The sequence below is a fragment of the Phycodurus eques genome, chromosome 15, assembly GCF_024500275.1.
Source record: "Phycodurus eques isolate BA_2022a chromosome 15, UOR_Pequ_1.1, whole genome shotgun sequence".
Classification (NCBI taxonomy): Eukaryota; Metazoa; Chordata; class Actinopteri; order Syngnathiformes; family Syngnathidae; genus Phycodurus; species Phycodurus eques.
The window spans coordinates 9,387,212-9,403,376 of record NC_084539.1 but is presented as its reverse complement, the minus strand read 5'-3'; the positions used below and the strand labels follow the sequence as shown (position 1 = coordinate 9,403,376).

The following is a 16,165-nucleotide window of genomic DNA, read 5'->3' as shown; positions in this document are numbered from 1 at the left end:
AGTGAAAGATGAAGTGAAACAGACAATGATTTTAGTCAATTCTTTTCCAGAATTAGAGTGTTTAAAGAGGGGGATGCTATACATGAGGTGCAAGTGGAGATGGGCGTGGTTCAAGTTGGAGGCCAGAAAAAAAAGCAAAAAAAATGAGGCAAATTTAATTTTAATCTTAAATTTGTACATCATTATGCACTTGAGCGGTGTAAATCATTTTTTCTGCGTGAAGAAATTTTTTTTTTTTTTTTTTTTTTGCCTTATTCTACTCTTCAGAGACTTCCAGCCCTACATTGTTTTTTTTTGGTCAGCTTTTTATGCCTTTGGCGTTTGAAAGTCTGTCTAAACGTTGATTCCTTTACCTCCACACCAATGAGACACAAGGTTACTGTTTGTGATACTGTGAGATGTTTTTGTGACTTTTGTCCCAATTCAGTGTGATCCAAAGTTGCTAGTTTGACCTTTGAAGTTTTAGCTCAATGTTAAGCTTGTAATGCAACTGTTTCTACTTTCTTTCCAGTATGACAAAGTAATGTATCTTTTCTGTTTGTGTCTGTCATTAGCTCTGACATTGGTTTGAAGACTAAAATAAGTGCTAAAAATCATCAATGCAACCCACCGTTTAACTTGTTAGCTGCCTCATTGTTGGCATAGACGTACAGTTCCCTCCAAAAGTATTGGAATGGTAAGGTCAATTCCTTTGTTTTTGTTGTATACTGAAGACATTTGGGTTTCAGATCAAAAGATGACTATGAGACAAAAGTTCAGAATTCCAAATTTCATTTCATTGTATTTACATCTAGATGTGTTGAACAACTCAGGACAGAGCAACTTTTGTTTGGAGCCACCCACTTTTCAATTGAGCAAAAGTATTAGAACAGACATTAAATTAACTTAAAGGTCAGAGGACAAAGATGTAAAAATTTTTTTTTTGATAACTCTTGAACCCCTTTACAAACCACAACTGCCATTTCAAAGTGATTATATAGCAGAAAAACAGCAGTTAAATCGATATGAAATATGATTCCGAATGCGCCTTCTGCTTTTTGCATCCAGCACCTTCCACTGTTTGGCTCTATCTGGCGCTGTGATGTAACACTAGCCAAACAGCCTGTTCATTCAGTATTGTGATCTATTGTTCCATGCTGTTGTTCCCGTCCTTGTATATTGTCGTATGATTTAGTGAATTCATGATGGTCTATTGTGTGCCATTTGGTTGTACAAATGGTTTCTTTGGCTTTCCAAGTGAAAAATAAATACGTGACCAGCGGATCAGCTCTGGGTGCCTCGCAAGCATTCCAAACTCTGTGCCGATCACTTCGAACCGGCGTGTTTTTAGAAAGACTTAGCAGAAAGCATCGGATACACAGGTGTAGTTAGGCAGAGGCTGAAACCTGCTGCAGTGCTAACTATTTTTCCTACGGCCATCGGGACCTCAAACGCCAGCAAGAGAACAAAATCTCGCAGCAGCGAAGCGGTGCAGACAAGAGGTGAGGATGTCCTTATATATACCTACGACTCTATTATGGTTATTATGCACTGGGCAATAGGATAAAAAGACCCACGCAGTACTTTTCAGTACTGTGCTTTTGCCTATATGACAAGCCAACAGACACGGCAAAGACTTTCTGTGCAATGTGTTGTAAAGCTACTCGAGCGAGGGGCACACTATATATAGGAATACTGCATACTATGTAAAAGCTTGTGCCGTGTCACTGAAACATATATGAATATATAATGCGTATATCGTGCTAAAATATATTGGCACCCCTGGGGTGCCATTATTTCTAGCTATGACTGTATAAAAAGACATGCTTTTGACATACCGTCACATCGACCCAGTGTGCACTCTCTTTTTCTATTGTACAGCTGCTACTTGACTGCTCGTCATCGTCACTGTCAGGTTCCGACCTCCTGATCGGCTCAAACGTACGGTTTGACGATGCCAAGTTCTGTTGGGTGCTCCTGTACATTGAAATCCTCCTCCTCCTCATATTTCAACAAATTGCTCGCCATTGCGTATATCATCGTATATATGTAGCGTGCTGTGTTTGGCAATTGCAATGTCACTTCCGGTAGCCTTTACGGTGGATCGAGTAACTACACCCCGGTGTTTTGAGATTTGGGTATGTTCAGGGAGTGCTCAATACGCGTAGTAAAAACCTAATTTTTAGTTAAACTACAGTTGACAACTTGCTGGAAGTAACGTGCATGTATTACATAACATAAACAATGCAATATGAATTTTAACTGATCCCATAACATCTTTGTCCTCTGACCTTTAAAGTGAATAACATTTACTATTTGGTGGCATAACCCTTACTTGCAATAACTGCGTCAAGCCTGCGACCCATTGACTGCACCAGACTGTTGCCTTCTTCATTTGAAATGGTTTTCCAGGCCTTTACTACGGCCTCTTTCAGTTCTTGTTAGTTTCTGGGGGTTTCTCCCTTCAGTCTCCACTTCAGGAGGTAAAATGCATGCTGTATTTGGTTAAGATCCGTTGATTGACTTGGCCAGTTCAAGACCTTCCACTTTTCCCCCCTGATGAAGTCCTCTGTTGTGTTGGCAGTGTCTTTTGGGTCATAGTCTTGTCGCATGATGATGCATTTATCTTAAATTGCCAGACTATATTTGTGAAATTTATCTATGCTTATATTACAAAGCAAAATAAATTATATATTATCACAGTGTAATCTTAGTGTTTTAACTGTAGCATTCAGATTCAAATAATTTTCCGAATAATTAATTAAAAAAAAAACACATTCACTCCCATTTACGCAGTGTCCCTGAACTCACCTAGCAGACTCACTCAGCTGCTGCGTGCCTGCCTAGTTTCATTCTGAAGAGCGAAATAGGAAATGCAGCGGGTGTACAATCTTTTAATGTTTTGAGCATGTTCAAAAACTGTTGTGAAGTTCCGTCTGAACTTCTGCCAGATCTTTTTCTTTGTCTGCTATACTAACATTAACATAAACTACCAGAAGACTGTTTTTTCACAGTTATGGATAGTTAATGCCAGAAGAGTTGATATCATAGCACTGGAGAGTGTTTTCTACTTTGAGCAACCTTAGGGTGCATAGAGAAATTCAAGGAAAGTGGAAAGTTTACAGGAGTAAACAACTAAAACTCAGGCCTGAACCTGTCTAAAATATGTGCCTGAAGGAGGCCTATCCTAACACACTGCTGGTCACTTTTAATATTACAGTTGAGTCACTGTATATTACAGTAAACCAACATCGCAGCAGATCCTGCGATGTGACTATTGCACATACGTACATCACGATGACTATGCTCCAGCAAAATACCATGCAGCTCAACTGGATTGGTTGGCGTCCAGTCCAGAGTACAACCCGCCTCTTACGTTAGGCTCCAACACACCCGTGACCCGAATGAGATTATACGATATAGAAAATGGACGTTTTGTTTTGCAGGGTTGGCATCATGTCTACTTTTCTGCAATGAGGGGGTGCTTACGAATATATTCAGAGGGAGCTTTGTCACACATTTGCCCAAGCTCTAACCTTATGAGGTTTTCATTAGATTTACTGCGGGTTATCAAACTTTTCTGCTATGCTCCACCCACACTTAAGGATGAAAACTCAAATGTGTCTTTGCAATTGTCATCTGTTTGTCTGTCTAGTATACAGGCCTCAAATTTGGTAGCAATCAGGGTGAAAATTACAGGACAAGTTGATCTTTGAAGGGCCCCTGCAAATGTGCAAAATTACCCTAAAATGTCAGACTTGGTTTGTGTTTTATGGCAAGTCATCGAGCTTTGCAGCCATGCTGCACCCACTTGAAAAGACAAATTTTTCACAGTTGAACAATCTGTCTCATATATGTTGTTCAAATTTGATAGCAATTTTAAAAAGTATGTCTCTGAAGGACACTAGGAAATGGCTGAAATGACCCTAAAATGGCTGCTTGGAGCCAAAATGGCAGATTGCAGACGCCTGTCTCAGCGGACTTCAAACGAGGGGCGGGTTACACCTTGAAGTGGTCGGCAGCCAATCGCAGGGCACATATGTATATTTTGTCATAGTGGCTGTTTGTTGCCATACAAGAGTGGCTCCAACTACCGGAGACAAATTCCTTATGTGCCTTCTAACAGACTTGGCCAATAAATCTGATTATGGTCCTGATAGGGACAAACAACCATTTGCACTCACATTCACACAGAGATGATTTTTTTGAAATGTGGACTTGTCAGATGACAGCACACTTTTCCACTTGGCATCAGTCCATCTCAGATGAGCTTGAGCCCAGAGACGCCAGCGGCGTTTCTGGGTGTTGTCGATATATGGCTTTTGCTTTGAATTGTAAAATTTTAACTTGCATCTGTAGTTGTAGCGATGAATTGAGTTAACTGACAATGGTTTTCTGAAGTGTTCCTGAGCCCACTGGCTTGTGTACAGAGATTTCTCCAGATTCACCGAATCTTTTGGTTGTGATATGGACAACTGAGCCTTTCGGGGATGCTCCTTATATAACCAAGCATGACACTCACTTGTTTCCAATTAAGTTGTTCACCTGTAGGAAGTTCGAAACAGCTGTTTTTTGAGCATTCCTCAACTTCCCAGTATTTTGCTGCCCCTGTCCCAGCTTTTTTGGAAGGAAGACCCCCCCACAAACTGTACCCTCAAAATTTGAAGCATACTGTCCATCCTTTTTCAATGGTGCTTGCCACGGATAAGATGGAGTCTCTCCCAGCTCACTTTGGGCAGGTATACCCAGGAATGGTCACCAGCCAATCGCAGGGGACATATAGACAAACAAGCATTGACACTCACATTCATGCCTATGGAAAATTCAGTCTTCAATCAACCTGATGTTTGCCACGGTTGAACCCCATCAAACTGTCGCACAGTGTAGGGGTTATGACTGTTTTCAAGAATGGACTACCACTGGTTTTGCCGCAATTAAAAATATGAATCGCCAGCGCACACTGTCGCAGTGTTGCAGTTTACAGCCAATCAAAATGCACATGAGCTTTCACTCACCCTGAAAATACATTTCTGGATTTTAAGCGAGCCGCGCTGCCGTGCCGACCCAAGCCATATAAATAGTATATTAAACATCCAGTATTGTTTTTTACATCAATAATTAACTGTATTCATAATCTGTAATGTGCGTGAATGTATAAAAAAAAAATAAAGCGAAGCTTGTGACCAAAATGTACGGAAATTGTACATACTGAGCTGGGTGCTTTCAAATGAATGGAATCAGTGAGACTCCTTTAAAATATCCACACGCTTGCTTTTATTCTTGCTTAAGTCCTCTTTCTTTAGTAACCTGCTTCTTCCTTAACAATTAATCTATTTTCTTTATGGTTAAATAAATGTGATACATTATAATATACTGTATATACAGCATCAAATGCCTATACAGGCTTGTTGTTCAGGGCGTTCATCTAGCCAATCGCTCAATTTGACAAACAACCGTTTACACTCACATTTACAATAAATCCTATGTACAATTTAGTCTTCCCTTAACTTAAGAAGACTTTTGGCAAGAGAGGCGAGTTACAGCGTGGACTGGTCGCCAGCCATTTGCAGGGCACATATAGAAAAACAACCATTCACACTCGCATTCTTCAATGAACCTAATACGCGTGTGTGTAGGATGTAGGAGGAAGTACCTGGAGAAAATACACTCAAGCACAGGGAGAACATGCAAGCTCCACACAGCCGAGATTCGAACCCAGAAACCTCCGACTGTGAGGCAGATGGAATAACCACTAGCTCGCCATGCTGTCTTGGAAGCACATAGATGGTTAGATGAAGAAGGGCGTCACTATGTAAGGGATCGAGTCCAAGTCCTGATTGATTGATTGATTGATTGAAGAAATCATTGCTTAAGAGGTGTTGTTTGCGTCGAGAGGATTTGTCATAATAGAAGACATCTTTTCCTCCTTTCTGTCCACGGGCATCATTCAATTTGTCGCGCTTACATAAACGCATTGGACATTCCAGCATATTATTCATTGTTCCTGGGGCCCAGACTCACTCTGTTCCATTGCCTCCCTCGCCCCTCCCGACCTCCACCACTTTGTGGCTCTCGGCCCGTTTCCTCCGTCGTACGTGCTCGTGGTGCAGATGCAGTCATTCCTTTGTGGTTACACACTTCTCTCGCTTTGATCGTAGCCTTGGAAGAAAAGTTATTTTCTTTTTCTCATTATTGGGTCTTAATTTTTACAAGATAAATGTCACTAGTCGTCATTGTGTTTGTACAGTTTTTCCTTTTGACATTAGAGTACCAGTTGTTCACATGCTCTTACGTACATGGTTCTTTATACGCAATCCATTTAAACCTATTTACACATGTAGACTGATTTAATTTCTCTTTAGCAACACGAACTGCATATCTGTGTTTATTCTATTTGTGGGATTTTCACATTTTATTCTTTAATTTTCTGCCTTGAAATATTATTTAGTTATATTGACATTATATAATTGACTTGGACCCGTAGGGATAAAAAATTGTACAATAAGTAGAAAATTGCCTATAAATGAATGTGGTTGGATGTGGGTGAATGTTTTCTGGTGGCCGGAGGGGCTGTAGACGCAGAATGGCAGCCACGTTTCCGTCAGCTGTGGCTACACAAGTAGCTTACCACCATTAGAGTGTGATTGTGTAGTGTCTTTGAGTATCATGAAAAACGCTAGATACCTGTAATGCATTATTACTATTATTATTATCATTATCATCGAAAGAATAGTCTCAAATTCAGTCATTTATCAATACTGTAGTTGTTTAATATAAATTGTGTTAAACAATCAAGACAATGAATTTAGCAAAACACTAACACACAGGGCAGCATGTCTGCCTCGCAGTCGAGAGGTCCCAGGTGGAATGGCATCAGCACCAGTCAGGCTGGTTTGATGGCGAAACTCACGTTTACTATTTTTATAAATGTGTTTTTTTTTTTTTTGGGGGGGGGGGGGGGGGTGACAAGCACTGAAGACATTAATTTTGTCTTGAGACTCCAGAATCAATGTTTTACCTGTCAAACCAACTATTTACACCTAAATGGCAGCTTTACAAACTTCTACTCTGCAGGTACTGTGCGTTGCCGTATCATCGTCCACCATGACGCAGAGTGATGTGTCAATCTAGATACTGTTGTGTAGTGTGGGCAGCATGGTGGTCTCATCGATGATTAGCATGTGTGCCTCACAGTTCTGAGGTTCTTGGTTCAAATCTTCACATCTCCGCTCTTTTCTTTATGGCGTTTGCATTTTCTCACCGCGCATGCATTTTCTGCCACTACTCCGGTCTCCTCCCACATTACAAAAAGGTATGGATTATTGAAGACTTTAAATTGTCAATAGGTGTGAGTGTGAATGTTTGTCTATATGTGCCATGCGAATGGCTGGCGACCAGTCAAGGCCATACCTCACCTCTCGCCCATAGTCTGCCGGGTTAGACTCCAGTGCACCTGCGACCCTATTTAGGACAAGCAGTATAGAAAATGTTTGAGAGGTGTCCTGGCCGCTCCCTGCCTCTCATCGGCCCCTATAGAAGGTGATCCAGTGTTTTCACAGCAACCACAAAGATGATGTTCTCTCCACTACAAGCCATAAACAGGAAGTTACATGCTTCAGCTTTAGTGTCCATATTGTCGTCTCGTGTCCCTGCAGTGACATCACCTACAGCATCCTGTTTGAAGCTGTCACCACCCTGCTGGTGTTCTTCTCCTACCAGTTGTTCTGCAAGGACATCCTCAGAGATGGTTTGATCTACCGGCATGTCATGAAGGGACGATGGTGAGCTCACACACAGACACGCACACATTTCCCAGAATGCTTGTCGATGCGTGATTTTAATTGTTTCCATTAAAAATAATGGAAAACAAAAAGGGGAAAAAACATTGTAACCACTGTAGGTTTTAGGGGAACATTTGCACTGCTTTCAGAAATCACAATAATTTCAGGTTCTGTCGTTGTCATCACACCTTTCCTCAAGCTAGGGTTACAAAGTGTCTCCTTGAAGTTGTGCAAAAGTTTTATCTTTGTTCCTGAAATGGGCCATCCACATTCTGTCGATGACCCGGAGCGTTTTGGATCTCCTCCAGTTGGTCGTGGGACTGTCGCGGGCCTGTGTTTGCTTCTCTGCACTGCCAGACAGTTTCATCACGCACATCACAAACAATGACTTCATGTGTTATTCTGTTACGGTCTTAAAAACAGGGAAGTGGCCATCGCCCCGCCGTCTCCTCCGTGACCTTTCCCTCGCTGTCTGGGAGATGAGCGCCTGAATTTTGAGAGATGACATCCATTACATAAGTTTCTGACCCAAATTCCCAGCTCATTCCTGTCTTAAGTACTCATGCTCCCAAATTATACAAAGAAAAGAAACACTAAGCACCCAGTTTCGTTAAAAAGATCAGGTGACATTCGTAAATATTTCAGTATTATTGGTCAAAGAGTACTTTTCTTTTCCAGTTTGTCGCTGACCAGTCGCCTGGTGAAGACGCTGCTCTATAACTTCATCAGGCAGGAAAAATGTCCGCCCCCAGCAACACACATCTTTGAGCCCAAAGCAGAGGGCGGCCTTCTTTATGGCCTGGCGTCTGGCGTTGCAAGTAAGAACACACTCACAAAAAGCACAAACATCTGTTTAAACTAGGATAGCATGAAATTCACCAAAATGTACCTTCGCTGACACCCAACCTACATATGTCAGAATTTTGTCCTTGAGAAATGAGGCAAAATGTTTGAAAAATGTCCTGTCTTGCAATATGTTACCAAACGAACTATACTAGATATCAATTCAGTGCAGACCTCCTACACCAAAGTTGATGGGTTCAACTCTACAGGATTTTTGGAAATGGGTAAATGTAGTTACATGTCTGCATAATACTACAAACTAACAAACTAACCAACCGGCCATCAAATAAAGCAAGTATCCAGCCAATTGACCAATCAGACAAATAAAATGCCAAACGACCCACAAACCAAGTAATTGGCCAAGCAACTTATCGGTTGACCTACTGGCCGACCAACCTACCCACTAAAACACAGACCGACCGACCGCACAGTGTTGGCCGAAGGAGCTTGTGCTTGGTTCCGATACAGTGAAACCTCTGGTTACGAATTAATTTTGTCTCGGACCCTGTTCTCAAACCGAAACAAACTGAGGTAATGTTTCCCATTGAAATGAAGGGAGTTGGAATTAATCCGTTCCAGCTGCAGAACCGTTATATTTAACTTATTTTGATTATTGTGTTGTTCAAAATAAATACTGTGCATTATAGAAATAGAATAAAACATAATTTATGATGATGAAATAACAATGGGTTCCCTAGCAAATCACCGTTCAGTGTCTTACCCCGTTTGGATACAGTAATGTTTACATTCACTGTGGTTACTGCAAGCCTGAAATGGCCACCACCTGCCACGATCCACTTCCCACAATGCAGCATATCGTTTACATTGCATTGTGGGATGATTGCCATTTTAGGCAAAAAAACAAAGATACATCAAGCACAGAGCCAATGATGTTTATATGGCGCGAGAAAAAGCTGTTCTGAGACTTCCGTGGCCATGCCAACACTGCTGGTAAACTGAAAATAGTGTATAACTTGAGGTAATTTTTCTTTTAAGAAATTGTTCATAAACCGAGCTGTTCGTAAACCGGGTCATTTGTAAACAGAGGTTCCACTGTAATTGCCACCTTCACAAAAGTTATTTTTACAATCATGATCATTTTTACTTGTTGGGATTACATTTTCCTCACATCATGTCTTGTGTATTGAAATGCAATTAGATCACCAATTATGTACATCATTTCTTGGGCCTCTAATCTGGCAACGTTATTCATCCATTCCAGTGATCAGTGCTTAAGCATTTTACAACTGCTTTGTAATGTTTTTATTTTGCTCAGTTGTTTTTAGGCAATTCTTGCACAAAGCAGTCAAATTACAGAAGTACTAACTCGAAAAATTGCAAGTATAGTCAGTTCTTCCCTTCTTTTCTCTTTCATTTGATGCCTGAGCCATAAATGATTAGAGGAAGGAATGTGCACGCTGTGACGGCAGGCAAAGCAGTGTGAATGAGAGCGTGGATGAAAGTGATGGGTCAAAAATGAGCAGCACAGCCTGTATGTGTCTGTGGGCGCCAGCCTGGTTGTTGTGTGCTGAATGCGTGTCTGTCTTGTGTGAAAGCCTGTGAGCATAGATGTGCGCCCACGGGTTTCCCCCACAGATAAGCGCTCTTTGTGGGAGTCTGGTGGCAGATTACGTCCACTGAAGTATTCACTGTCTTGTGTGTGTGTGAGTGTGTGTGTGTGTGCGTGTGTGTGCGTGCGTGCGTGCGTGCGTATGTGCGTGTCAGTGGCCACAGACTGGCCTGATGATGAGTTATGGTGCCCTGTCCTCTTCCGTAATCCCCTAGAGCCCGTCTGTCTGCAAACGCCTCCCTTGTACACACATGCACATCAACAAAGACTCAGGGAGACTCTTAATAATTAAGTCACCACGAGGAGACAGCGCTTGTTTTATTCCTCCCATCTTGTGAACTGTGCACATTCCATTTCCATGTGGAAAAGGTGGTGTTCGCAACATAAACAACAGAAATCGTTTAAAGCAAAGACTCCTAAAGGGGATTTTCTTTCACTTTTAGGCCTCTTTTATTCTCTGTGCTGTTTTTTTGACGAATTCTTTTTTTTTCCCCCTTTCTTTTTTTGGTGTTTTTTTTCTTTTCTGCGCTGCTTTGTATGCATCATGGGAAAATGTGGGCCTTTGAACACGCCATGTTCTCATGTGTGCAAGATTATCAGAACAGCGTGTTGGCATCTTGTCTCTACAGCACCAGAAACATCCGAGTCTCTGGCATGTCTTCTTTCATCTTTATTTTATACACTATAATCGGTAATCAGACCCAAGACGAGCTCTATGAAAAATGTCTCCTTTTACTAAGATAATAATGCTCGGTTTTGATCGCAATTTACATTTATTTCTTACCTTGTTGTTTGTAGTTTAAAGTTTCCATAACTTAATTGTTGACTGAGATGTGTTAGCAAGAACCAGCCAACCGACCGACCAACCAACTAACCAAATGACCAACTAACTGTCCAACAAACTGGCTCAGATACTAACTCAGAAGGTGGAATATTGCCAGACCACAGTTGTTCACCTCCATATTGTATCAGTGCTGTTCATACAAAAGAGCGGCCTGGAAAAATGATGGCTTTTTGCAGGCATGGGGAAGGTGGCTCATGTTAAAATTTTTGGACACTTTATTTTGATCTTTGTGGGTGGTATGCGTATATATCTCATGAAAGGATTCACTCTCCTTGGCAACAACATTTATTCTTGTGGTGACTATGCTCATAAAATGAATGCGCCCAGTACGAGGAATCACTCAACCGGTCTGTTGGGGTTCCAGATATCTATATCCAATGACAAATGTTCAAGTCTTTTGAGTCCTGCTGCTTTGCGGATGCGAGGTCTAGACACTAACGAGTGACGTTAGACTGGACTCCTTAGGTAGCAAGTCCTGGAGGAAAATTCTTGGGTACCGATTGAATTTTGTGTCTTTCGAGGAGACCCATATGGACATATTTTGTGAGCGGCAACTATGACAAATAATAATCTCACTCAGTTAAGGAGCTATCTCACTGAGGGAGACATCGCTGAGTAGGCCTGTCACGATAATTTTTTTAAGACGATATATTGTCCCAAAAACTATCACGTTAAAACGATATTGTTTTTTCAATGGCTCTGAAAACAAAAATAAGGCCGCCTTTATTTTTTGATTTTAAATCACTATTGCTGTTATAGTGACTGTTGTTATAATTTCATTTCTTGTTTCTCTATTACATTGTTTTTCTTTACTCTGTGATATGGATCCCCTTAGATCTGAAATAAAGAGCTGCAAGACCAACCTAATTTTTACATGGAGCCTTCTATTCTGATTATGTTTAGAAACCTAAACCAAATAAAAATGCTCCATATAAACACCTTAATCAGAATAAACAGGACTAATCCGAATAAAATTTCATTCGGTTTCACAGGGGTGAAATATTCCTTTTTGCCAAACTGATCAGATGTAATTTCTTTGCCATTCAGATTAAAGCCGGGAAAAGCTCTGTCCACGCATGCTTCGTCGCGACGTAAATGTACAGTGACATCATCTACGCACGGCTTAAATATGGCGGCTCCAAGGGAGCTTGTATGCGACGGAGATCTTGTTTTTAATTACTTGTTGTTTTTAATGAGGAAAACGTGTTCATGTCCATAAAATCGGAAATATTGGGGCGATCATTCTGATGCTTTCAGAGTTTGAAGTGGGCAATAAGTAAAGATGTCTACATACATTTTGTTGACGATTGCTCGCAGTCTACTGACATTAAGCTACTTTAAGGTTTTTCTCTATAGTGAGTATATAGAGGAGTCTCCATAATGTCTAACACGTTAGATTTCACTGCTACTTCTTGGAGACCTGGCTCATCTCCAGGAGACGTCACAGAGACATCTCTGCAACCAGCAGAGACTTGAGTCGCCATCAGGTCGCCAACAAGTCTCCAGGCCAGTGAGATAGGGGTTTTAGGATTCAGGTGTTTTCACACTGCACTTGGCAATGCGATTGACGCCCTTGACTTTCCAATTCAATGTGTACATGCTGAGGCAGCGACAGCGCATTTTGCCATCTTGCGGCGTGGGGCGACAATGCAAAGGTCAGCTGACGGTTGAAATAGAAATTCTTTCTATTCGAGGTCACGCCGCGGTGATCTTAGAATAGTCTTCCAAAGGGAGAGGGGCTGGGAGAGTGATCTCCGTGTGCTTTTTTGGTGCTCTTGTACTGGGAAAAATGGAAGAAGCTCTGATAAATGGAGTGTCTTTGTGTACCGAACTTTGGGATACAAAAGAACGTAGATCTAGTGCCACCAGAAAGTATTCACACCCCTTCACGGTTTTCACAGTTTGCTATGTTACAGACTTATTCTAAAGCTGGTTTGATTATAATTTTCTTTAAAAAAAAAATCTACATAAAACATCCCATAATGACAAAGTAAAACCATATTTGCAGACATTTGTGTAAATCTATTAAAACAATTTTTTTTTAAACATAATAGGTATATAAGTATTCATACCCCTTGCTATGGCACTCAAACTTAAGCTCAGGTGCTTCTGATTTCCACTGATCATTCTTGAGATGCTTCTACAACTAGAATGGAGTCCACCTTTGGTAAATTCAGTTGATTGAACATCATTTGGAATGGCACACACCTGTCAATGTAAGGTCTCATAGTTGGCAGTGCATATCAGCGCAGAAACCAAGCCATGAAGTCTCATGAAATGTCTGCAGACCTCTGAGACCGGATTGTGTCAAGGCAAAATATATATAGACAAAATAATTTCAGTAGCATTGAAGGGCCCAAAAAGCACTGTGGTCTCTGTTATTCAGAAATGGAAGAAGTTTGGAACCACCAGGACCCTTCCCAGATCTGCCCGTCCGGCCAAGCTGAGTAACCGGGCAAGAAGGGCTTTGGTCAGAGAGGTGAACAAGAAGCCTTTGGTCACTAAGGCAGAGCTCCAGTGTTCCCTTGCGGAGATAGGAGAACCATCCAGAAGGTCAATCATTGCTAACGCAATGGATTAATGAGCAAATAACATTAATTGGCGCAGCAACTTCCGGCAGATTACAAGGAAAATCTGGCCATCTTCCGCTCCTACTGCAGTAAAAAGATTGCCAACAAACACATCCAGCCCAACCACATCCCCAACATGGACGAGGTGCCGCTCACTTTCGACATCCTGGTGAACCACACTGTAGAGAAGAAGGGGACCACCACGATAGCGATACGCACAACGGGGCACGAGAAGTCTGCTTTTACTATTGTGCTTGGTTGCCATGGTAATGGACAGAAACTGCCACCTATGGTGATTTTTAAGAGGAAGACGCTGCCTAAAGAGAGGTTTCCAGCCAAAGTCATTGTTAAGGCCAATCAAAAGGGCTTGATGAACGAGGAGAAAATGAGAGAGTGGCTGAGTGAGGTGTACGTAAAGAGACCAGACCAGACAGCGCCGCTGTGAAAAAGCTCCAAGTTCAGCAAATGAACTTGGAGCTTGCCATCATTCCGGGATCCTTGACGAAGGAACTCCAACTGCTGGACATCGGTGTAAACAGGGCGAAGTTGCGAGCGGTGTGGAAGTGATGGATGACAGATGGCGAACACAGCTTTACTAAGACTGGGAGGCAGCGCCGGGCGAGTTACGCCACCATATGTGAATGGATTGTGGATGCTTGGGCTAAGGTGTCTGCTTTGACTGTTGTCCGAGCTTTCGCGAAAGCCGGCATCATTGCTGAACAGCCACTTAACCTACAGTTTTGCTCATAAGTTTACATACCCTGGCAGAAGTTGTAATATGTGTACCATTTGGGGGGGGGGGGGGGGGATTATCAAGCCAAACACATTTATTTGATCTTTAATTAAATTCTAATTAAACTACAAGGCATTTCAGAATAGCGCAGCAGTTTCTTGTTTCATTATGTCAGCCGTGTGTGACTTTCTCCATACCTTGTTCGCCACTTCCCTTTCCTCTTTTCACCTTTTTTTGTTCCCCACTTGGTGACTGGCCATAAACAAAGCTGTCACAGCAGTTATTTAGGGATAACAATTAGCCGCAGCTAAGGTGACATAGAATAAAACTCGGTGAAAGTGTGTGAGAGAGTGCAGGAAATGTTGCAGCCTGACTGGCTTCGGTGACACAGTCGGGCCAGTCACAGTGGTGCCAGTGATGTGAATGAGGCTGCGTCACAGGTTGGCGCCGTCTCTCTTGAGATCTTGTTTTCTCCCAGAAAGAGTGTGCGTGCACGTGCATGAATGTGTAACAATTTTGGCTCTGTGGTGAAATCCTCCTGCTCCCTCACAGCCGTACACATGCACATTCACTGACCACTTAAATTCTTGCGCCATAATTCCAGGAATATAGCATCAGAAGAAGACCATACCCACAGTGGGACAGGACAGCATCATAGTTTTTTGGGGTTGTTTATTGCTTCAAGTCAAAGTAAAGTGACTGGAGTCCTAATATCGGTTATTTCCTACAAATCTTCAGAAAGTGGAAGAGGAATTTTACCATTTAGCATGACAATGAGTCCAATAGGGTTCAACCGAAGAATGTAATCTTTTGGAATGGGCTCAAGCCAGATCCCAAACCTGAATCTCAGAAAAATGGGATATTGCTTGGAGAAATGAATGCCTGCATTTCAGAATACCCATACGTACAAGTGTGGTCTAGCTTTTGATACAGGTTTTGATACAACTGCCGAAGGTGGAAAATTGCAAGGTCTGCTCAACTTCACCACCATTCCATGTCAATGCCATTTTATACAGACCAGTGACACCAAGAATACCTTATTAAACTAAAAAATCCCTAGCCACAAAATTGACATACAAGAGGTATTAAGAACACAGCACACTTCATTTACATCAACAGCAACAAGACATTAATAACTCAGTCAGCAGTAGCAGTAGCCTGCCCTTCTAAACTTCACCACTAGATGGCAACCTGTCTATTTGGCTGAACTATCAGGCTGGCCCAACAGCAGACTGCCTATCAGTCCACCCCCCCACCCCCCTGCTTGCATCATCACAACTAACTACCCTGTGGCTAGACGTCCAGGAGCCAGAGGGCGGTCATCCGTGTGCCTTGATGCTCATGCTTCTCATGACGCCTCAGTGCGCCTACACTTGAGTCGAGAAACTCAACACATCCCCCCCACCACCAACAAGAAAAAAAAAATAAAAGACTCCACTAGCTTCAGTAGTTTTTGTTCTCTGGCGCCGTTGTTGTTTCACATCGCAACCAGTGTTAAAGGCTCAGCCATGATTCCATTGTGCCCGTTTTGGTCTCGATTACATCAAGTCTGGCGGCTCATTTCCTTTTGCATTCATTCTTTCATCAAGCATAAATTAACTTGACTTTAATATACTGGCACTCGCGATCTATAGATTAGAGAGATATGACAGAATATTAGGTGCACCTCTAATTTACTGCTCAATGGTGCCACAATTTGCAGCCTGGTTTTTGATACTTTCCACTTGAACGGTAAAGCTAAGCAGGCATACCTAATAAAGCGTCCCTTCCAGGAGTGACTTGTTCTGCTGCATTTCGACCACTTCAACTTTATCCCAGAACTCGGACCCTTTATAGGACCGTAGT

At 42.0% G+C, this 16,165-nt stretch overlaps 1 protein-coding gene across 1 annotated transcript in view; it reads left to right on the top strand.

Annotated features, from left to right (window-relative positions):
• The window catches only part of dym (dymeclin), a 91,267-nt gene that overhangs the window by 9,854 nt on the left and 65,248 nt on the right, over positions 1–16,165 (top strand). Inside the window, exons 7-8 of the mRNA XM_061698850.1 lie at positions 7,635–7,760; positions 8,439–8,578. Coding sequence (XP_061554834.1) covers positions 7,635–7,760; positions 8,439–8,578 — 266 coding nt within the window. The remainder of the gene's footprint in view (positions 1–7,634; positions 7,761–8,438; positions 8,579–16,165) is intronic.